This window comes from Thermobia domestica, chromosome 8 (assembly GCF_964235325.1).
Source record: "Thermobia domestica chromosome 8, izTheDome1.hap1.1, whole genome shotgun sequence".
NCBI classification, from domain to species: Eukaryota; Metazoa; Arthropoda; class Insecta; order Zygentoma; family Lepismatidae; genus Thermobia; species Thermobia domestica.
The window spans coordinates 271,958,196-271,982,254 of NC_137461.1; the positions used below are offsets into that span (position 1 = coordinate 271,958,196).

A 24,059-nucleotide genomic window follows, 5' to 3' on the forward strand; every position below is an offset into this window, starting at 1 on the left:
TGGGCGGCAAACTGGTAAATCCTCTCCCTGCTTGCATGCGATACTCGTGAAAGAATACAACTAAAAGGAAAGAAAAAAAAATGAAAACCTAGGGAACTGAGAGAGAACGGCTGATATTCTGTTTCTTTTAGTTTTAAGCTGTCTTGCAAAACAATAAACAAGTACGTATGTGCGGTATTGAACACAGTGAAAGCCATTTTTTTAAGGTTGTATGTTGGAAAAATGTATTGTTTCTAAGAGCAGTATCTTCAGTTCAAAAAATAATGGAAGAGAATATATTAATGCTGGTAGTGCAGTGATGGTTTCGAAATTTTCAAGCAATTTTTTTTTTTTTTTTTTTTTTCCACAGAAATGTAAATACTGTTTGGTTTAGTTAACCAGCCATCATTTCCATGGAAGATGATAATCTTGGCAAGAATACACTTGTGCAAAATCATTAATCACTACAGTTAAATCAAGACTAGACTAAACACATTTAAAAACAGCAATTCATACTTATTTCTTCAAGTAAATAGTTAGTTAAACTCTGGCTACTTTTTATGGCAATGTTGATCGAGAATGTGTTAGGGGTATAACACAGAATGAGACTTGAGATATATTTTAGGGAGGAAAATGTGTTAGTGTTAAGAATAGAAAAAGAGAGAGAGAAGTGGTGGTGCCAATAGTTGCTAGGTAGTTTGAGGAATATCAAGATAGTTATTTATGGAGTTTGAGAGATATCATTTTGTTATTGTAAGTTCAAGTTGGTGACAGAATAATGTAGAGTTGTAAACAGAGTTAAGTAAGAAAAGGCAAATCGAATTAGGTAAAGATATGTGTAGATCTTCGGAGAATATAATATAATGAAGAGAGTATCTTGAGAAATACAATGTTGTTGTAATGTCAGAAGTTTTAAAGGAGAAGATTATAGGATATTAATTAAAGGCTGACATTGTAAACTTGATTAAGGCAAGAGTTTACCTTAACTGATTTTAAAGAACAACAGAATGAAACGGAGAGGAACGAGTTAAGAAAATGGTGTACAATGTTTTCCATTAGATACATGGAAAACATTGTGAAGTGGACAGTGGAGTTAAAAACTGTCCACTCCCCAATTTTTAACACAAGAGAGTGGACAGAAACAAATTGAGAAAGTTCTTGAATCTTTATGGGTGACACAATGCACTCACTCAGATGCCATAGCTTGATCTTAGATTACTGCACCCAAGCGATGAATTACTGTTTTATATGCAGTAGTTTGTCATAGAAGCGATTTTGTTTCATATTAATGTCTGTGATACTGATACTTTTAGAGAAAATGCATCTATTTGGTCTTGATAAATTTAGTACAATTGTAATCAGGGGGAAAAAAATAATGATTTTTTAAAAATAATTTTTGTTGATTTTTTTTATTTAAATCGAATCTCCCATCATATAATACAAGTTGCGAACTGAAAAAAAGGAATTATTATTAAATGTTAATTATGCCATTTAAGTGAAAGTATTGGGATTGAATTTTGAATTAATCCCCAATCGTTATGCTATTTCGATCCCAAACAATGTTTCTTAAGCATTAAGGAAAAAGTACAGCAACGTTTTCAGGGGCATATTTTTAAAAAATCGGAAGTAGCTTGCGGCACGAAATATACACATTTCGCCTAAAGTTATAAAATTAAAAAAGAAAAACACGTTTCGGAGAGGGTATCTGATCCATCTAAATAGTCCCCCCACCCCTATTATCTGCGAACAAACAGACGCGCACACAAAAAAATTTTCATCTTAAATGTCGAATAGTAATTTCTCCGGTGCAATAGTTTACGATTTACAAACCCTATGTTACGAAGAGAAGAAAGCAAGATTCCCGCGTTACCCGTTCGAAACTAGATTTTCCCTAATTATCCTCTGCAAGACACTCGTTTTCATACTGTGCTGTAATACATTTAAGTCTCATTGTATTATGATTATTATCTTCCATAATCGAAATAACAGAACAGTAACGGTATTTTACTTATTTTCAATTTAAATTAATTTATTTCGGAATTTGATTTAAATCAACGATTTTTACTTAAAAAATCAAGTGATTTAAATCAGACTTAATTGTAATAACTAAACTATGTGTAGCAAAAATTTTTGTGTGTCAGATTGTTTTTAACATAGTGTTGAACACTGCGTTAGTCGCGCCCTCCATCGTTACGTAAGTGGTCGCGCGTTCTACTATTGTAGAACATCAGTATTATTCTATAGTGTTATGATATTTAGCAATATTCGGTTTTGGGTATGGTACTTGTACTATTATACACGTTTTAAAATTATTTTCTTTTTTAATACAAGAATATTGACAAAAATAAACATTTGGTACCTCTTATTTTAACATATAACAACGTTGAACAGAAAATCAAATAAGTGTTTAGGTATAAGTGCTGAAATAGCACCATAAACCTTCTTATATGATAGATCGTACAGGTAGAATGATTTGATGTACTCTTTTTGAATGATTGTCTACTCCAAGCAATCACCACACATGCTTTTGTGGTAGTCTGGGTCTCTCTGGTATTTTCTATAAGATTTTTCTTGACTTGTTGCGAGAACGGCTACAAAGGAAACATTTTTCTATCCCGGAAGTACTGTCTTTTGGTAATGAAACCCCTTTTCTGAAGCCAAGCACAGTCTTCCTCTGCGTCGAAGCTGTTTTGGCATGGATTCCATGGCTAAACGTTGGCTGATTACTGGTTTTATCAACTCAAAAGTTAGATCATGTAGGAAATTCTTGCGTCTAGAATTCTTATCGTCATAATTTGCTCTAGCTATATTAACCTCTCGGTATCATTTACCGTTTTTGGACGGACAAAGCCGTTCTACATGACTTCGACATTTATGCATAGCATAGTTTGGAAGTCTAAAAGGCCTATAGAATATTCACTACTTAAGGAGTGTATCGAAAAGTAGTTAGCAACATTGTGGTTGTCGGTGTGCACTTGCGAGGCTGCGTAGACGGCAAAACCTGGAAGCACCTGGTCAGTTGAAGTCTTGTAAACGGATAGCTGCGTGCTTGTTGCTGTGTTCCGAGTTGAATGGGAAATGTCGCGTGTGAAACGGGAAGTGAAGTGGGAAATCCTCCACAATAGGTGCACCGTCAAAGGCATAACATACAATCAGGTAGGAAAAAAGTGTGGGGTTCATCATACAACTGTGAAATCGGTCATTGAAAAATTCGGTGAACATTACAGCTTTGAAGATATGCCGAGATCCGGGCGAAAAAAGGGTCTCAGAAATCGTGAAGTTGTGCGGTTGATACACCAAAATCCATCAATGTCTGTGCGGGATTTGGCTACCAAAGCGAGAACGTCCATGGGAATGATTCAGCGTATCAAGGCCAGACATAATTTGAAGACCTATAAGAAGCAAAAACGTGCGAAACAAACACCAAAGCAGAGACAAACGGCACAAACAAGAGCCCGCAAGCTGTATGACAACATCGTAGTCACCAGAGCGATGTGTGTTGATGGACGATGAAACGTACGTAAAACAGGACTCAAAAACACTTCCGGGACCCCAATATTGTACTGCACGCAATGCTGGGGATGTATGTGCTGCACAGAGGTACGTTGACGTGGAAAAATTTGGGAAAAAAGTACTGGTGTGGCAGGCAATCTGCTCCTGTGGTTTGCGCTCCGGTATTTTTTATGCAGAATCCACCATAAAGGAATGTCTAGAAAAAAGACAGCTGCCATTGTATAAAAGGCATGCAATCCCCCCCCCCCCCTTGTTTTGGAGAGACTTAGCAACAGCACACTATGCTAAGACGACAGTACGGTGGCTCAATGAACGGAAAATCGAGTTTGTAGGGAAACACATGAATCCACCAAACTGCCCACAACTCCGTCCAATCGAAAGATATTAGGCAATTGTCAAACGCAACTTCCGAAAGAATGATAAACCAGTGCGCAACATGGCGGACTTCCAAGAGAAACTGGGCTGCAGCATCGAGGAAATGCACCGTCGAGACTGTGCAACGGTTAATGGCTGGAATTAAACAGAAACTACGTTCATATGTACGACGGGACATGTAAGTTGTATTTTCTTTTGTCATGTAGATACATAGAGGTTCTCTATTAATACAAATGTGGGTTTGCTTCACTTTTTATTTTTTCTTCTGACTTTCCTGACATATGCAATGTTGCTAACTACTTTTCGATACACTCCTTAAGAATCCTGTGTTCCGCAGAGGCTGGCTATCTTGATTGGTTTTCAAACTGGCATTTCTTCGGATGCCAGGAAATGTAAGTTACGCAACCTAATATATCCATGTCTGTTTTCTTAAGTGTAGTACAGTGCCTATGTTATACATCTTGCCATGTGTTTTACGGGCTGCCTAAATTCAAACTGGAAGCTAAGAAAGGAATCATATAAACCAGTGGTCGCTAAAGTTATGAACCTTCTGAGCTACCGTACTGTTTTTAAATCCTTCTGTTAGCTACCAAACAAAAGAACTACAGTGAAACTTCTCTAAAGCGGACAGCCGTAGGGAATCAAAAATTGTCCGCTATAGAGAGGTGTCCGCCTTAAAGAGGTTTCAATATTTTCTTACGTAAATTAGTAAATAAGGTAATATGCATTTAGAAAAAAAATATTTTTGCATGAATCATGTATTCACGAATATTACCAAAATGTTACTGTACCTGCATTATCCTTCGCCATCCAATACTTTATGTTCTAGGCACAACATGCAAATAAGATGTTATAGTCTCTGCACTTTACATTTATCACTACTTACTAGGTTTTCAGTATGTCGCTTTAATTTGTGAGTTAATTGCACTCCATTAGTGTCTTTTTTGAGACAATATGCGTACCGGCAGGCAAAAAATAACGAACATTTCTTCTGCTTTGTTAGAGATTCCAGCGGGACAGTAGAATAATGTGTCATCCCAAAATTCGGGCAACTGCCAGTCACTTCTGTGTCTAAAACAGCTTGGATGGGAGTGGAATGCAAGAAAGAAAAAAAAAACGAGAGTGTTGTTAAACAGAAGAAGCTTCGTCTGGGCTACTGAGCAGTCAGTTGAGGAGGCAAAATGTTGTCACAATACTTCCTTGGTGACACATGTATGAATTACTAAAGATGTACTTTTACAGTACTTTTCAATTTGTTTCTAGAGAAAGTGTCCGTAGTGCGGAGGTAAATAATACTTATAAAAGACAAAAGACTGTCCGTGTCCGTACTGGAGAGTGTCCGCTTTAGAGAGGTTTGACAATATGTTTTTTCCTATTACAGTGTTTGGGGATTACAAAATATGTCCGTTACGGGAGGTGTCCGTTAGTAAAGGTTTCACTGTGCCAACTTTCTTTTAAAAATCTTACATTTGTTTATCGTCTATAAATTTACATTTCTAATAAATATGAAATTAAACTATCTAAGTTAAGGGGCCGCGGTGGCTCAGTGGTAGAGCGTTCACTGATGCATGGGGTCCCGGGTTCAAACCCTGCTCCCGCCAAGTGAACTTTGTGGTGGACAAACACCGTGTGCGTGGGTTTTCTCGGGGTTCTCCCGTTTCCTCCCACTTTCTTCATTCCACCATTTCATTCATTTCTCATAATCACCTTCTCCTTTAGCCTAACCGGCATAACCGTGGGACGTAAAACTCAAAGATTTTAAACTATCCAAGTTAACAAATGTCTAATACACACACGAAAAACATAACGTGCACAACCCCACCCGTATACAATAAACTGTGAGATGAGGCTGATAATGGCATTTGCGCGGGAGAAACAAGCAGTTGTTGTCGTTAGCGTCAGCTTAGTGGAAGAAATCAAGGGTAGCCAACCGGAGCGTTAACGGGATCTACCGAAAATGTCCCCGCGAGCTACTAACACGTTTGGCGATCACTGATATATAGGGATATTATTAAATGCGTTTTCACCAGTGTATTTTGTAGGAGAGATATTGAAAGTCAAATTGATGTTGAAATTAAGGTAAGATTTGCATCTATTTGAGAAGAGACAAGTTTCAAGGACCCAACTTCGAAAGTAGGATATGTACGTTGACTGCTCTCCAGTAAGCGACTTTCGGACACATACGAATAAGAAATCTTATCTTCCTGTTATGAAGTATGTACAGGAAAAGCGACATTAATGAGTTTCTGCATAAACGATTTCGTCGAACGATTTTTCAGAAGTTGAAGTTTCATCGTGTTGCGGATATTCTGTAGAATTGTTAGCATACCTACGATTGATGAATGTTGACGTTAAGTTAATTTAGCACATGGGTGTTCCTTGAATAGCTAGGGTGTGAAGTAAAAAAGTACTTTTTGTGGTAAAGCTGGGAGCTTTTGGATTGAAGGTATATTGTTACGAAATGCATTTAAGTTACTGGTGACAAGGAAATGTACTGTTTAAAGATCGTAGAAATTGTTTCAATGTAGCTGCCCATAGGTTCAGCTTAAGAAGATATTTATGGATTGTAGCCGTATGAAATTCTTCACATTGAAAATGAAGTGCGATAGTTGGTTTCGGAAAGATATACATGATTTTCGAAATTCAAGGTATACGCTGAGAAAGTTTTTACGCACCTAAGGCCATAGGTAAACGGAATGTTAGTAAGATCTATAGAAATAGAATGGTGCTCGTATCGGTCTGTGATGAAATGTTGATTGAAAATGAAATGAAATCTTTGAGTTTTACGTCCCACGGTTATGCCGGTTAGGCTAAAGGAGACGGTGATTATGAGAGATGAGTGAAATGGTGGAATGAAGAAAGTGGGAGGAAACGGGAGAACCCCGAGAAAACCCACGAGCACGGTGTTTGTCCACCACAAAGTTCACTTGGCGAGGGCTGGGATCGAACCCGGGACCCCAAGCACCAGAGGTGAACGCTCTACCACTGAGCCACCGCGCCCCCGAAATGTTGATTGACATGAAATAACTTGTACCTTTGAGAAATGACAGAGTGAACTTTGAACATACGGGAAAATTATCTAATATTGGTCCTAAGAGCAACCCAAACTGACGAAGTTTGACATATTCAATTTCACACACTGTGCCTTTTGTACATATAAAAAAAACTAATTCTGCTTTGTCCAAATTCCGTTTACCTGAAGAGGACTGTATTGATCAGTTCTTTTAATACATAATAATATATAGAAAGAGGACAATGAAAGTGATTAACAAGAATTTTTTTTTAAGTTTTATTAATTGCGTAAAAAATATATTTAATTACAAAGTGATTATGTCCGTGCATATTACGTTTATCATTTTATAATATTTTAATAGCAAACTTCACGTGCTTACTACTAGTCACACACCACTTTAATACTACAGGAATACAAAAATGGAACTATTTACTATTTTCATCTTAGTACAAGGGAAAGTCATAAGTCTTGCAATATTTCCACAACCCAAACAGCAGGCGCGTGAATTCGCCGTGATCGACCGTAAGTAAGGGGTCGAATTGGCCCAAGAGCCAAATTGGATCAAATTGCGGCAAGTAGACTATTTAACAGAGACGCCGCCACTTCAGTCAGTTTTTGGTGGCAATGACGATACGTGAGCTGTTACTGCATGGGCTCAAGCTCGGGCCTAGTGTTGCAGCAGCAACCCAAAATATTTGTCATACGAAAAGGGAAGGTGCAGCAAACCACAGCACAGCCATTTTCAAAACCAGTCATCACACGTCCCTTTCGAGTATGAAGTCGCTCTGCGTGGTGGAACTACATGGAGGAATAATTCTTTTCGAGTTCGTTCGTAATGGTCATACCATCAATGCCGACCTTTATTCCGAACAGTTGGAGTGAATGCATGCTGCACTACGTCAAGAATATCCTGCATTGGTTAACGGTAAGTGCGCTTTGCTGTAACAAGATAACGCAAAACCACACTCGACTCGAAATGCAAAAAAAAAAAAAAAAAAAATTCAAGAACTTGATGGCATTAACTGATATCACACCTAGCACATGGTCCTGACCATGCCCTTCGGATTACTACCAATTTTGGTCCAAGGCACACCTCCTGCATGATTACCACCGACCTGCAATCCTGAGAAAGTCGGGGAATTCAGCTTACTTGTAACAAGTTCTGGACAAGTAAGGGAGTTTTATGAAATGGGTTAAAAACTGGAAAAGTCAGGTAATTTTAAGTACGAATTTTTACTTATCGGAACCCCATTTCTCTTTTTGCTTTACCAGGCTGTTTGGTAGAGGTATTTTATAAAATAAATTAGTTTATTTTGCAAAACTATCCTACCCATACACACCATTTACATGTACGTGCATAGTAGATGAGCAACCCCTGATTGAAAAAAAAAAAGTTTTTTTTTTTTTTTTTTTTTCACATCATATTGAAATTTGTAAATCACAACCTGGAAAAGTCAGGGAATTCGTGCTCGCCAAACAAGTGGGAACTCGGTCCTGAAATCACGTTGCTTCACCAACCAGCAGGGTTGACTAATTTCTCTGCCTCAAAGGACAAGACGTGGAATCAAGAAACTAGCAGGAAAGTGGCTGCAGACAATCCAACACGAAGGGCCTCAACTAAATACAGGTATGTAGTATACAAGAATATTGCAAGACATATGACTCTCTGTACATATGACAACGAAACAAGTATTTTAACAAAAATACTCTAACATAACAAACAAAGAAAAGCTTGGTCAAACGAAAATGGAATTTTATATTGCAGTTTGTACTTTTGTATATGTACTACAGATTTCTGAATAAAAGCCACACTGCTTACTCAAAACAAAATTACAACACTGTTTGTTATATGTACAGGGTGTTTCACAAATAGACAAAGCTTTTGGAAGAAATCATGTTTGCATATTGGTGATGGCTGCTATTATAAAATGGAAAATATTACGAGTTACTTTAGTTGGGAGTATAACTATACAATTCTCGAAAGAATTTTGCCTTTACTGCACGATCTTTGTCCTATTTCTTCGACTAAAAAGGCATTATTCAAGTTTTCTCGGTATGTAAGTGCGAGTTTATGTGATTGAGAAATAGTACACATGTAGTCCTAATCCAGTGGCCGTTTTTAAGGGAAATCACATCAGTAAATATTTATTTTTTTATCGCTTCAAGTTATATATAGCTTTCTGGAGTTTTATTCCCTTAGCTTCAGAAATAAAATTTGAATTTTTACTGGTGATTTCCCTTAAGAGCCGCCATTGCTGTAATCTCACTTCTCATTCTATTTCTATAATATTCACTTTCTCACAAATTTTTAAAACCAAATGGAAAGGAACTGATTCCACTTAGATAAGCTGAAAAAATAAACCAGATCCTGGGTTTAGCAGATAACAAAAGCTTTCTTACACATTATAAAACGACCTGTACATATAAGAGAAGTACTGTGGTTTTAACAACATATGCCTTATCAGGAGCTGAATAAATTTAATATGTACAATATATTCTATGTATATATATATTTCTTTCACAATGTTTCTGAGAAGTATATTGTCCACAAAGCATTCTTCAACTGTTATAATAGGAACACGAGACTTCTATTATATATATGAAAAAAGAAAATACATATTGCAAAGAAAAATAAATTTTATTTTGTTATAATATGGAATGGACGAATTTATTAGTAGGTTTTCTGTTTATATTTTTTTCCATTAAAATAGCAGAAAGCTATGAGATTCCGTAGAAAAATATAATTTTTAGATCCATGTGTCGAAAATTCAGCAACAGCCATTGTGGAATAATTAACATTGAGAAATCAAATCACGAAAAAATAATCTATATGCATTCAGTCTTGCAATATATCAAAATTATCACTACACTGGCCGCCAAAACAATTATAACTTAGGCTATTAAGTAAATTACAGCTACCGAAGCATTTATTAGACTGCTTTTGAGCACTCTAACCGTATTTCCACTGGTTCTATCAAAATTTTCTGTTGCACATTTAAATAAGTTTTAACTGATCATCTCTTACTGGAAACGTTTTTAATGAAAGCAATACCCGAAATTCCTTTCTAAGCTATGTCCAAATATTACAAACATCGAATTTTTAATCTTCGCATGGCCAAGTTGGATGAGTTACTCCACGTTTATTTCTTCCTATATATATATTTTAACGGTAGTTTTGAATATACTTTTCCTACAAAATGTGATTTTTTTTTTTTTTTTTTTTTTTTTTGTATGTACATATTTTTAAAGCTTTCACTTTTCCACGATTAGCGAATTGTTTTTATGATATGCTAATTGTTTATTGTCTCCAAATAGTTGGGTAGCTAACTCCCTCCACATTATATTACGCCATCCAAATTTTTTAATAGTATGGGATATCTAAAATCCAACAATGTTATACTGAATGTTTTTTAAAAAACTTACGTTGCAGTAAATAATACACTTGTGTAGAGATTTATTTTGATTATTAACACTTTTAAGAATACAGCCTACAGGGTTTTTCAGAACTATGGGGACAAAGTTTGGGAGGTGATTCTAAAGTGGAAAGAAAGGAAAAAAAAAAAAAAAAAAAATGTCCTCCGAATCCATAGCCAGCAATCAGTTCAGAAGTTACAGGTTTTTGCAATCATGGGATAATGCACTTGCGAGGTGAATATTGTCCAAATATGTGCCCATTATAGACTCGTAACTGATTTATCCAAAACTGAAATTAAAACTTTCAGTTTAACGTCCCACGCTTGTGGCCTTTAGCCTAAGTGAGACAGATGATTTAGGGCAAGTGGAATCAGAATGTGGGAGAAAATAGAAGTACCTGTGAAAGCCTACGGACACAATGTTGTCCACCACAAATTTACTTGAACAGGGATCGAACCAGGGACTCTATACACCAGAGGTACGTACTGTACCACTGAGGTCCTGATTTATCCAAAGTCAAACATTTGAGATATGTACTGTCGATGCTTCTGATTTTCTCATAGGGCGGAAGACTAATAGCAAATTTGGGAAGTAAACACGAGCCTAAATAAGCATGAATGGAACCACTGATTACTAACAAACGATAATTTGTTTTGAGATCTCGAAGTTTCACATACTAATGATATAAGTGCATAGTTCTCAAATGTTTGGCCAGATCAGGTCACGAGTCTGTAATGGAAGCATATTTTGCCAATGTTCAGCTCGAAAGTTAATTATTCCACGACTTTATTGCCAGACAAGAGTAGATAGGAACATTCATTATTACTTGTAGAATCATCTCCTTAAGTTTGTCCCCGTAGTTCTGAAACACTCTGTATTAAAACATAATAATAGGTCAGTGAATTATCCTAACTTTAATATTTACTTAATAATATTGAGTATGATCGTGCATTATACTAATTTTCAGATCTAAAATATAAAAGTTCTTCCTAAAAACTATAAGATCAAAGAATGCTATAAAAATATGTTCACAGATATTTAGAGATATGGATTCACACATGTTTATAATAATTTGTAAACGTACTCTTATTTACTGTCTAATACATATTTAATGTCTATTAAATGTACAGACACATTTCTCAGCAAACCGGAAAATCCACTGGCAATCTATCTCACTTCCTGCCAGTGAGTTATCCGATCTGCCGACGAAGGTGTCACGGAACACCGAAACAGTGTAGTTAATAGCACAGAATACACGTGGTAAATTAAATATTAAGGGTGGTAAATAAAATAGTTATAAGTTGCTTATAGCTAGTTTCTGAAAAGAAAGAAAGTCAGTTACATATTAATTTGCTGATGTTTATGTGAACTAACATTATGCAACTTAGCCGTACGAAGATTTTTACATAAGACGTCCAAATTGCTTTTAAAGTTGAATATTGCTGCAATCAGGTACTGCAGTATAAGAGAATGTCACGACTATACATATGAAAAAAGAAAATATATATATATATGCTCTTTTTGTGGTTGTACTTTTCTTCCAAAATTTGTTCATAACAATCCTAATGGTTTTCACAATTCGTTCGTTATAACATTTTCTTCTTTCTCTAAATATTAGGTTACCAAAGCATTTACTTAACATAACTTACAATCTTTATCCCAAAGGGAACTCACTGTTCGTTAGTCCTTTAAGAAATTATGATGCATGGGGTGGGTAACTACATTAATTATCAATTGAAACATTATCTTTACATCTTTAGTTTTGCAGTTATGCGGTGTTAGTTTAAATGATGATGAACACAAATGAATGATGAAGTAATAGCTACATTAATGGGAAGAACAAGAATATCTAGGCCACAAAGCTTGAGAATAAGGTTCTTCGAATATAAAGTCAATCCTCTGGAATTAAACGTGAAAATAAAATAAAAATTGAAATTTATTGAAGAAGCATAAATAAATTTTTTGCCATTTAACTGTTTAGTCAGTCATAACTATTCCGATTTTTCGTCACTGTTTTCGTACGGAACATCATCATCTGTACTGTCGAGGTTCAACTCAGTGTTTAAACACACTACCAACGATTTCTCTTCAGTCTCTACAAATCCACTACAATTAAAAAATAATCCATTGACTTGGCAATATTGAATCTGCATCAGGACGAAAACTTACTTGCGGCGTCTTCTGACGATACTTTTCGGAACCTTTTCCTATTCTGTTGATAAAGGGTGTCGTCTACTTTACCAGCCATGCTAACACAGTGATTCTAAGACATGGGTCTTTTTCGAACCAAGAAAAAGTAAGATTAAAAAGTCTGCTTACAATTGGGTCAGCATGGTAAGAGAAAAAATCAGAAACAGCTCGGAAAAAGCTCTAGGTAGACTACTTAAGCAAATTTCACACAATGTTGTGTAAGCTTCTGATGAGTTATTACGTTTCAAAGATTGTGACGCTATAGTGATCAATCAGGTCATTTCAGTCGGACTATAATAATCCGAGAGTTGCCCAGGATTGAAGCTGAAAGCCGTACATCTTAGATGTGCATTCCACTATTAGGCCACTTTGAAACACTATAGTTATATGAGATTTAAATATAAAGAAACAATTGCTTTCGTTACCAAGAAAAAACGTAAAATTCTTTAGTTTTATAATAGTTTTAATATGTAAAATAATGGACGGTTGAAAACTCATAATCTAAGAAAACAAGTAGAATTAAGTTCGTAAGTTATTGTAGATATTAGCTGCATTTTTTTGCTTTAAGAGAACTGATAATATATCAAAATTATCATTATTATTTGAAATACACACGATGACACCCTGACTCTCGCTTAAACCTTGCGGTATTATAGCTGACTTGTATGCTTTAATTTAGCAGGATAATATACGTGCAAAGTCACCAAGATTTGTGTTTTCTTTGCTTATGTAGCTAATAACTTCAGCAACCTTGTCTGTACCTTCTTCAGAGCATTTAGGGACAATGGGTTTGGAGTTTAAAGTGTTAACAAAAGGTAAATATACATCAATAATAACATAATGTCTCGTAACCTAATTTTCTGAGATAATCTTTTTTTTTCGCAAAGCGACAACAATTTCTATTTACTTGAACGCCATATTCAACGTAAAACGTGTATAGCGTTGGACTGATTAAAAGTTAAAGTATCTTTGAAAAGAAAAATATCGTATTATCGTGTATTTACATGTATCTTTTGTAACACCTTAAATTCGAAACCGTTCTTCTTAACTCCATAAACAAAGACCAAAATACGTATATTCAGTGAGGTTATGCGTTCAAAACACACACTCATTTCTTAATGTAACATACTATAACACATACAGTTGTTGTTGTTAATACATATCTAATAAATAATCAAAAACTTTACCAAATATGCTTAATATGATATGTAAACGCTTGATGGTATGCATGCACTTATGAATACATTTTTCATGTGTTCAAACTGCCTGTCACTGTTCAATATAATAAAACACTGTTAGCTTAGCTGCTACACTATTTAACTACTTTCGTTATTTCCATTTTCTTTATATATATATATATATATATATATATATATATATATATATATATATATATATATATTAAAAAAAAAAAAAAACTATACCACAACACACTGTAAAATTTTTGTATCAATACTAGCTAGTTTGTCCTAAGTAAGTGTCTTTAGTCCTACCTATAGAGATTCCTAGATAACCATTTAAAACTGTATTTTATTGTATAGAATAGACAAAATTGCGTTGGAAGAATAAATAGCCCCATTTCTTCCATTTTGCAAATGATAAACAAGTGATGAATGACGAACATGGAAACTATAGCTTAAGCTCTTAAGATTGTTTATCATCAGTTTATCTGGAATGTTTGTCACCTTATTTTTAAATACAATAAAAATTATCTTATTTCATACTGAAATACAAAACAGGTCAAGTAGGTTAAGGACGGAAATGAACTTGATAGATTTATCAACTAAATAATAGTACAATATCATGATTAGCTACCATTACAATAATAATAATAAAAAAAAATTACAATTACAATAAACGCAAACTGTAATACCCATTATATGTATCCACCAAAATACATGAGCTTCTGCTTAACACTGGACTCCAAACAGCTGCCAAGTTACCTCATTAATTAACTTCTAACACTTTACTACATTATTTATTCCTGAGCCAGACTTCACTGAACTAAAAAGTAGCGAAAGATTACCTTAAAAATTCATTGAAAACAACTGTTCATTTTGTTGTTCATGAACTATATTTTCTAAAAATCACAAAAATTTTGTTAAGAAATGGAAGTAGGAAACTATCTCCTCATTTGTTTTTAAATAATTATTTACAATTCATTGTTCAACATAGTCTTCGATATGCAATTAATTAAGATTACTTCTAAAAGGATAGAAAATTTATTTGTTAAATACTTAAAATTTCAACAACGAAATTAATGAATCTTTATGTAAATTAAAACATATATTCAGTCCTCCCAAGTGAAAAGATGTCAATTACACTATTGTTTCAACATGAACATGAACAATTTAAAACGTCATCGAAGTAACTACACTATTAGGTATTAAATGATCCTCAAATTCCGTGGTAATGAATACCTCTCCTTTGTTAACACTTCTGCAACTGCATATTGCATTTTGTCTATGCAGACTTCGATTTTCTTATGAACAGAGATATAGATACAATAACCATTAAATAACGAAAACTAAGATTTCAAAATGGCAATACATTAATTGTACAGCTTTGACTCTAAATGCTGTGAATAAAACTTCTATATGTAAACCTGCATTGCCCTGCCCACAGAAGAAAATTGATACGTCAGCACAACTTGCTTAGAGTATTGTAAGAGCTACAGTTGTTTTGATGTATATACATTTTTCCTATAACTGTAAATCAACCCCAATAGGAAAAAAGCACTATTAGTTTCTTTTTTCTTTTAGTATTATTTACTACGGATAACATTTCCCGCGACATCAAGACTCGTACTTGGCTAACAATGTGAACACATGACATAAGAGAAACAAAACACTTCAAAAATTCCATATTTATTAGTTTTAACTGAAGAGTATGTATGGTAAATTTCGTGTACCATATTTGTTTCTTGTGATCAGTATAAATACATACATCTTTTTGAATCTTTATATGAAATAATTGCATTTCAGTGCATTTTTTTTTTATATTTTTAATGCATTTTATTTAAGTATATATATTCCATAATAGATGACTTTCTGCTAAGAGATTCACGTACGGCATGATATACTGAGATATAGTGTATATTAGTACAAGATCATCACAAATATATATATTAAGGTTCCTTTCCCACCTCTTAAGACAGATTATGTAAGAAATTCATTAAGTACTTAACGCGACTTTTAATGACATATTCTGCTTATTGCGTGACTAGGTATTAACTAAGAACAACATATTTATTTACGTTTATACCTTCCATAACAAAAACACGACTTCACTACACCACAGAAGTTACACCACTTGCAATTCTACTTACTAGCCGTTATATATATATATACCAGTGTAAAAAGGTAAGGATATATATATTTATATAGTTTAACAAGTCCTACATTCACAAGTTGTGTGCGACATTATTATTATTATTATTATTATTATTACTTTAATTCACTTTCAAATATAAATTTACAGTATTTAAATTGAGCTGATGTGTTATGAATGAAAGTGAAGTTTGTTAAGGCAATATTGCTGAGCGTGAAGATGCGTTTACAAATATTTACATACCTATCAAATAACTTATGTATTTATTTGCCATAGACTAAAAAAAAAAAAAAAAAAAAAAGGAAAAAAATACTAACAAAATTTCTCCAACAACTTTCTTGCAATAAAACCTAATTTCTTTTATGTTTGAAACAAATATATCTATCTATATATATGTAAAAGAAATATCGCATATAAAAATTTATTTAATGTATACATGTTGTAAAAAAAATTCTAGAGATTCAACAGTTTCCTCATCTAACTCAGGAGCAGTAAAAACATGATTGTAACTTCTTATCAATAACTTCAGACGTAACCATTTCGACCAGGATTCGGGTGCATCTGAACTACCAAATTTTGACTTTGTTTTCTGTAGTACCAACCACGTCTTGTGTCCTGAAACAAAACAGCAATGTTATCATTAAGCATTATAAACGCTAGCAAAACAAGAAAATTTATTTATTTGCAGACTATAACTGACGCATTTTTAACACTAACTTTTAACCGAGAAATGCACAACACTTATCTTATTAACTGCGTCTATAAGAGTTGACCGGAAAGAGTTTCACCCGCTTAATTCTGTGGCCTTTTTCACCAAGTTGAGTCACTCATATAACGATAGATTCACTTTATAAAAAAAACGTTATGTCTTTTAGGTGCAGGGGCTCAAAACTTGGAATAAAGTTCTCGATAAACTGGTAATTAATGTGGGAACTTCTTTCGGAGATTCCTTGTAGAAAGTACTATCTATTCAACAGTTATTGTAACATAACAAAATGTGAAAATCACGGTAATAAATGTGGGAATTTCTTTCGGAGATACTTGAAGAAAGTATTTTCTATTCAACGGTTATTTTAACACAACAAAATGTGAAAATCACGGTAATTAATGAGGAAATTTCTTTCGGAGATTCCTTGAAGAAAGTAGTTCCTATTTAACCGTTACTGTAAAACAACAAAATGTGAAACTCACTTAGTCATTACTTCTCTTCTTGATGTAACTTATGCATATGATATTACCGTCTATCTAAGTATTGCATTTTAGTCGAACATGTTAAGATATAATTGAGCATGAAGGAATTATAAAACACGGAAACTCGGAAATGTTGAAATTAAACCTAACCCAGTTGTGTGTGACCACATTTAATTTATGAAAATTTCTTAATTTTAATAAAATGGTCGAAACCATTCAGATAAACTTTTATAGAAGCAATTAACAAAGTAAGTGTTACACCTTTCTCAGCTGAAAATTAGTTTAGTTTAGCATCTAAGCAGATATAAGGTAACACCAGGAAGAATTTGCACCTAATGTGGACAGATTAACATACATCGAGACTGTCTCCTGTGTAATAACACTGCGCATTGATTAAGTACAAATTTACGTTCAACGCTACACACAATAAAATAATTTATACACTACATAATTTATAACTAATCTTTATTATACTATAACCGCTACCAGGTTATAAAAGGATTTTTTGTGGACACCCTGTATATTTCGTGAAGACAGTAATTATTATTTTCAATTTATACTTTATTCTGCAACGCATATAAGTTCTTTCTTTGGTGGGAATTGCTTCTTTCCCACACAATTGGACAAAAAAGTCTTTCATCGTTTTTTCATATATATATTTAAAACGTTGCTTTTGCTGAAAACATTTCGGTTAGTGACTAACCATTTCAGTGTTTCTCCCTGACTTATTATATGCACAGTATATATTCTGCAGTTATTTGGAACTGAATTAAGTGCTTTCTTTAATCGTTTATGGAAACATTACAATAAATTAGAGAAATACGGGCTGACCAGATGTCCCAGTAGCCGAAGTGGCACCAACTGCGTTGTATTCCAGCCCGTTATCTGTACTTTCTCACGCCAGTGTTATCGCCGTGTCTAGTGCATTATAGGCAGTTGACTAAAATTAACATAAATTGTTTTCCGTATTCTGTTTGTATGTGCATACAGGTGAGTAACTGAGTAATTTTTGAAATGAACTGCCAACACTATTCCGTTGACCATTGCAACCCGTAGCTTGAGCTTGAACGCTCGAGGAGTTTAACTCCAGGTCTGAAAGATGTAACCACGCGTCTCGCGTTAAACTTCAAACATAAGTTTTGTAAAGGGGCACAAGCTATTTAGCCGGTGAAGGACGATTTCTTACGGCTAGCCCCAATCAGTGAAATCTCAGGTCCTCAAACCTTGTGCGTTTAAAATGTTATATACGCGCCCTCCAATATCTGTATTCCATTATAAAAATCTTCTTTTGTGTGTTTACTGAAGATTCACCTTTACGCTGCAGGGCTATTCAGCGTAACAACTGGATTCATCATGGAACAATCCACACAACTTTTCCCCAGTGCTAATCCCCCAAGTGTGTTAATGGTGTGAGCAAAGTATTTATAGTGGTACCTAAATTATAATCATATATATAGAAAGGGCTCTATTTCCCAAAAAGGGCAAAACGTAATTTCAGCGGCAAAATTTATTAGTGTCCAGTGTTGTATTCATTTCTCTTCGTTATTTTTTTTTTTCAAAATAGTGTTCTAATAAATAAATATAGTGTCAATCAATCCAGTGTGTTTTCGTTGTTTATATAAGTAATGTTTGTGTGCGTTATGGTCTAAATGACCGTCTAATCGTCCGTAAGGTTTTCGAGACAAAACACCCGAACCTCTCGGCGCCTAATGCTCATCTCATTATTAAAACCAACAAGCTTTTTAAAAAACAGTTTATAACCTTTCTTGGAGAGGTCTTCATCGTCCTGTCCAGGTAAGTTAAAGTATCAAAAATATACTCATTAATAATACCACAAGCCAAAAACAGCAAACAAAACTCCTGGCGGTTACAAATAAATGTTCACCCGAACAGTGACCAAACCTCTAGGTGGTTACAAATAAATGGCGCCCGAACAGGGACCCGAATCAAGACCGTTGGTGCTCGAATATACATATAAGATTAATATTTTAATATATCATTTCTCTTTCAGCTTAGTACCAGGAATTTAAAAAAAAAAATCTCTTTCAGGTGATTTTAATCATATATTCTTGTGATAGTTCATTTTATTCTAATTGTATGTTTTAAGCTTTATTCTTGTTCAAGATGGCACACCAGAGACTTAATGCGATGGCTAGGGTGATTTCACTTCTTGAAGAATTATTGAAACAAAGTAAAGAAAGTCGTGCTGAGTTTAAAGAGAATGTCGATAGATATATAAAGCAAAGTAAAGAGAGCCGTGCTGAGAATAAAGAAAACCTAGCTAGATTAAAACAAAGAAATAAAGAGAATATTGATAGATTAGGAAAAGAGCTAAAAACTAATTTAGGTCAAAAGATAGACGCTTTACGGGACGTGTTCCGTGAAAATGATCAAGAAACAGAGAGCGCTGAAAGCAAAACACCGGAATGTGAACCCCAGTTACAGTCAGATGTTCCTACTGGATACGAAACACCGGAATTTGAACCTCAATTAGTGACTGATATCCCTAGTGAAAACAAAACATCGGAATTGGAACCTGAGCTAAAAACTAACACTCCTAATGAAAAGGAAACGCAGAAATCTGAACTCCAACCAGAGACAAACAGTCTAAACCAACCTCGTAACAAATCTGGCAACGATTTTATCTATTCAAGATCTAGTGACGCCACTTGTAATAGAAGTAGTGAAATCCACAAACATATGATTGTAGACGACAGAAGTCGTAAGCGCACAACAACAGCTGTCACAAACCACAGAGTAAAAAAGCGCAAACGAGGTTACAGTGATAGCAATAGGCAAAGATACGCAGACCGGAGCGTAAACAATACGAAATTTAAAGGGAATCAGAACCAAAACCGCACTCAAAAAGGTAGTAACAGAAACAGAAGGAGTCGCAAATCACGGCCACGAAATATGAGTTATCACAAACGAAATTGGAAACGCAACTTGAGTGAGAACATTAAGAGTATTTTTGTACATAGAGGTAACCATCGTAAAAATAAACGAACAGACTGCAGTTACCAAGGCAGAAACAGTAATCATAGGAAAAGAAAAAAAAAAAAGAGGGGCAACCAAGACGTTGTGTGTTGATACAAATTTTTCTTTCAGAAAAGCGACACATTTCTAAGCGATAAACATGTATTCATTTTATTTCTTTTTGCTTTTAGTTTTTGATAGAACACCTGGATACGAAAAGAAGAACTACGCATTTCTCTCAAACTTATTTTTGCTTCTAGCTTTTAACTGTTCGGCAATGAGCAAATAACACGTTTTTCTTTCTTTATTTTGATAAGATAGTCGCTGCATTCTCGACCACCTGTGCTTATGGTTACGAATGACGAACGACACACAGCTGATTCTTTTCCGCTTTTGGTCTTTACTCCGTGTCGCGCCTCACAATTGAATACTAATGTTGCAAACCTTATCACTGGCTTACTATTAGTTTAATGTCATTAATTTTTTCTTGTTTTCATTTCAGATGTTTGAATTTAAATCTTTTAGTAAATAATTAACGTATCACATACGTAGGGAGATTGCATTTATCCAAAAGCAATCTTGAACTAGTGGCGCAGTTCCGTATTCCTAGCTAGTGGGAAGATGTTTTGGCTTTATAATATATATTTTTATTGTATTTTAAATTTTAAATCCCTTTTTAGGATCCCTTCCCACTTTCGAAATTCTTAAATATGTTATTACATGTTATTTAGAATTAATGTTTGATTTTCTTTTAGAAAAAAAAAATGTATCGAGATGCCCAGGATAAGAAAATTTTTAGTTGTTAGTTATGTATATATTTCTGTATTTGTAAATAAAATTTAGTATGTAATCACATACGTAGGGAGATTGCATTTATCCAAAAGCAATCTTGAACTAGTGGCGCAGTTCCGTATTCCCAGCTAGTGGGAAGATATTTTGGCGTTATAATATATATATTTTTATTGTTTTCAATTTAAAAAAAAATTTTTTTTTAGAATCCCTTCCCACTTTCCAAATCCTTAAACATGTTATCATACGTATGACTCACAATTAATGTTTGATTTTCTTTTCAGAAAAAAAAAATATCGAGATGCCCAGGAAGAGAAATTTTTTAGTTATTCATTATATGTACACTTATATATTTATGATTAAAACTTAGTATGTAATCTCATGCGTAGAATATAAAACTTTACATTTATAATCAACGTTAAATTTCTTTTCAGTGTTAATCTTAAATTTTCGTTTTCATTTTAAAGTGTTTACTGTAATTTTATTAAACCTCATTTACGTCATTTACCCGATTTTGACTTTATTTGAATTTCCAGGATGTAACATGATATATTTTGTTCGAAGAGAAAAGTTTAGAACGGAAAGTAGGCTAAGCCTTAAACAAGTGATAACAGACATTTCCTTGTTGGTAATAGAATGTGCAGGAATGTCGTGTGAATAGTATAATTCTCCGAACGAAAGCAGTAATCTTTTTATTGTAGAAGGAACTATATGAACAGATATTCTAATGGTGAACGGTCGTTTTTCCCCACATATTAATATGTATGTGGAAATATGTTTAACTTCTATATTTTCTTGTAATTTCTAATTAACAGTTTTTTTTTGTCTTCTCTAGACCACTGAACGACCGTAGGAAAACTTCTTCGGGTAGGATATTTTATGGGGATAAATATTTTTTTTTCAGGGAGGCAATATTTCCTGGAATTGCAGATCTCTTGCAAAAATGGATGTGGCTAATCCATTGGATATTCCATAGCTAACTGTATTTTCGCCATCAATCGCAAAATATAGTTTTTCATTTCTCTTCTTCCTTTATGGTACCCGTAACTAAGCATGCGTATTCTTAGGTTAGATTTTTAGAGTATATTTTAATGTCTAGTAACATTTCAGTGAATATTTTAATGTTTATGAATCGTAACTATATTGTGTACTTGTATGCTAATGAGTTGTAATGTTTATTTTTCATGTTAATTTTAAAAAAGTTATATTTTAGTCACAGTATGTCCCAAAACTATTTGGAATTTTTTAGTAAAATTGTTTTTGTTATGGAGGATTTCCTTCAGAAATCAACATGGCCAAAGGTTTTGAAATATAAACCTTTAGGTTTCAGCCATACTGCCAATGACAGATGATTTTCTTCAAAAATCGACATGGCCCATTATTTATGAGGTTTCAGCCGTCTTAGAGATATTAATATAAATCCCGAAAAATAAACTTATTTTCTTTTTTTCCAACAGTATGAAACCATAACGTTTTTTGAAAATTACTTTCTGTCAATTATTTCATATGCTCAATGACTGAATTTTAATATGTTAATAAGACCATTTTAAAAATTTTGTAGCGAAAATGCCTAAAAAAGCTTATTACAGCTGTTTTGTAGGGAATTTAATTGGATGTTTCAGACCAACCAGAAAGTTGTAATGTCGTTGACTATATTCTTGTTTGTATCTCATGTTTTTCTTTTAATAGGTCTTATGTATTTTGTCTTATAGAGACATATTTTACGGTGCTACGAGAGCATTTGTATTTTGTGTGTTTACACATCTTTCCTAGGTGGAAAACAACGTTATGTTCCAGGGAACATACGTGTATTTTACTAAATATTAGTGTTAATATTTCAGTTATGTATAGAAACATTTTGTAAGTGCCTATGGTTGCAGGCCTTTCCATGTTTCTAGTTTTTTGCCTCGCAGGTGTCGATGGCATATTGTGTGTGTAAGTACGTGTAGTATTACACATTTTTCCCACCTATGATTTTGGTCAATTCATGGCGTAATGACCATTTATTTTCAGGAATGTTTGGACTAGTGAGTCAACTTCCTTAATTCAGACCTTCGAAAAACTTGGATCAATATTAAATAGTTTTCAACGCTTTATTAATAAAATTTTTTGCAGATAATACCCACTTATTCTGGTAACCCTACAATGTTTACGTTTTTAAAAGTGAACAACAACCATTATTCTAGGCCTAAACTAATAATAACTTTGTTTCAGAACAAAACCATTTGTTGTATTAAGCATTATTGAATTAAAGTCTCGATTTTCACGACGAGCAGATGGCATTTAATCTTATGGCGTGCCAAATTTTCTTCATGCATGTCAACGAAATCACAATCTTTTTCTTTGATATGCAGAATCATGCTTATTTCTTAAAATTACTATAAACGTCAATTTTAACACTTAAGTTTATTTTTATTTTATTTTTAAAAAACGATTTTTCGTTCTTTTCTGCCAAACAACACGAGGCACAGTTAAAAAAAAAGGGACATACAGGTAAAAACCTTATTTTGTTTATATATTGTCAGTTTATCATGTGTTTATATTTCCATTCATTTTACTTTTTCAATGATTTTCATATTTTTCAAATATATCAGAGTGATATCAAAACTAACAATAATTTTAATATTTTAGTACCTTTAACATGTTTTGCTATTTGCTTATTCATTCACATTTTCATATTTTAAATACAGATACCAATATATTTACTAATTTTTATTGAAATATTTGATAAATTCTTTAAGTTAATGTTTTCATAAATAGTTATCGTGTGTGTATATTTATTTCATATTGCACAAAATAAAATAATCAAAACGGAACATTTCACAACGCAGTTCTTGAAGTATCACACTATTAAATACTGTGCTACAATAAAGATTAATAATTATGTTATATTGATGTGTCAGACGCTTTCGTTTACTAATTTATACACTGTTTTCTTCGTAATCGGACATTCTTTGAAACATAGGACACATGGTTCGGGGGATAAGGTATTTCAGCGGAAATTTTACCAAAAAATTCCCTTGTCGCAGTTTCCCGCCCTTGCATCATTGCAAGAGTGACGAAAACAATTTTGAAGTAACTCACAATATTGACAATAAACTACGAAATCTTAATAGCAACCGAACAGACAGTATTATTTGACAGTTTCTTTATTAGGTACAATTCATAATCTGGGATAATTATAGCTACTGCAGTGATAATTAAAACAAAATTAAACACACCATTTTGAGACAAAGAGGAGAAAACTACATATTATATTTAATCTCATTTGATATATATATATATATAT

At 33.7% G+C, this 24,059-nt stretch overlaps 1 protein-coding gene across 1 annotated transcript in view; it reads right to left on the reverse strand.

The window, feature by feature from the left end:
* Positions 1-9,499: 9,499 nt before the first annotated feature.
* The window catches only part of pck (Claudin superfamily protein pickel), a 45,685-nt gene continuing 31,125 nt past the window's right edge, over positions 9,500-24,059 (reverse strand). Inside the window, exon 6 of the mRNA XM_081769814.1 lies at positions 9,500-16,429. Coding sequence (XP_081625940.1) covers positions 16,340-16,429 — 90 coding nt within the window. The 3' untranslated portion in view covers positions 9,500-16,339. The remainder of the gene's footprint in view (positions 16,430-24,059) is intronic.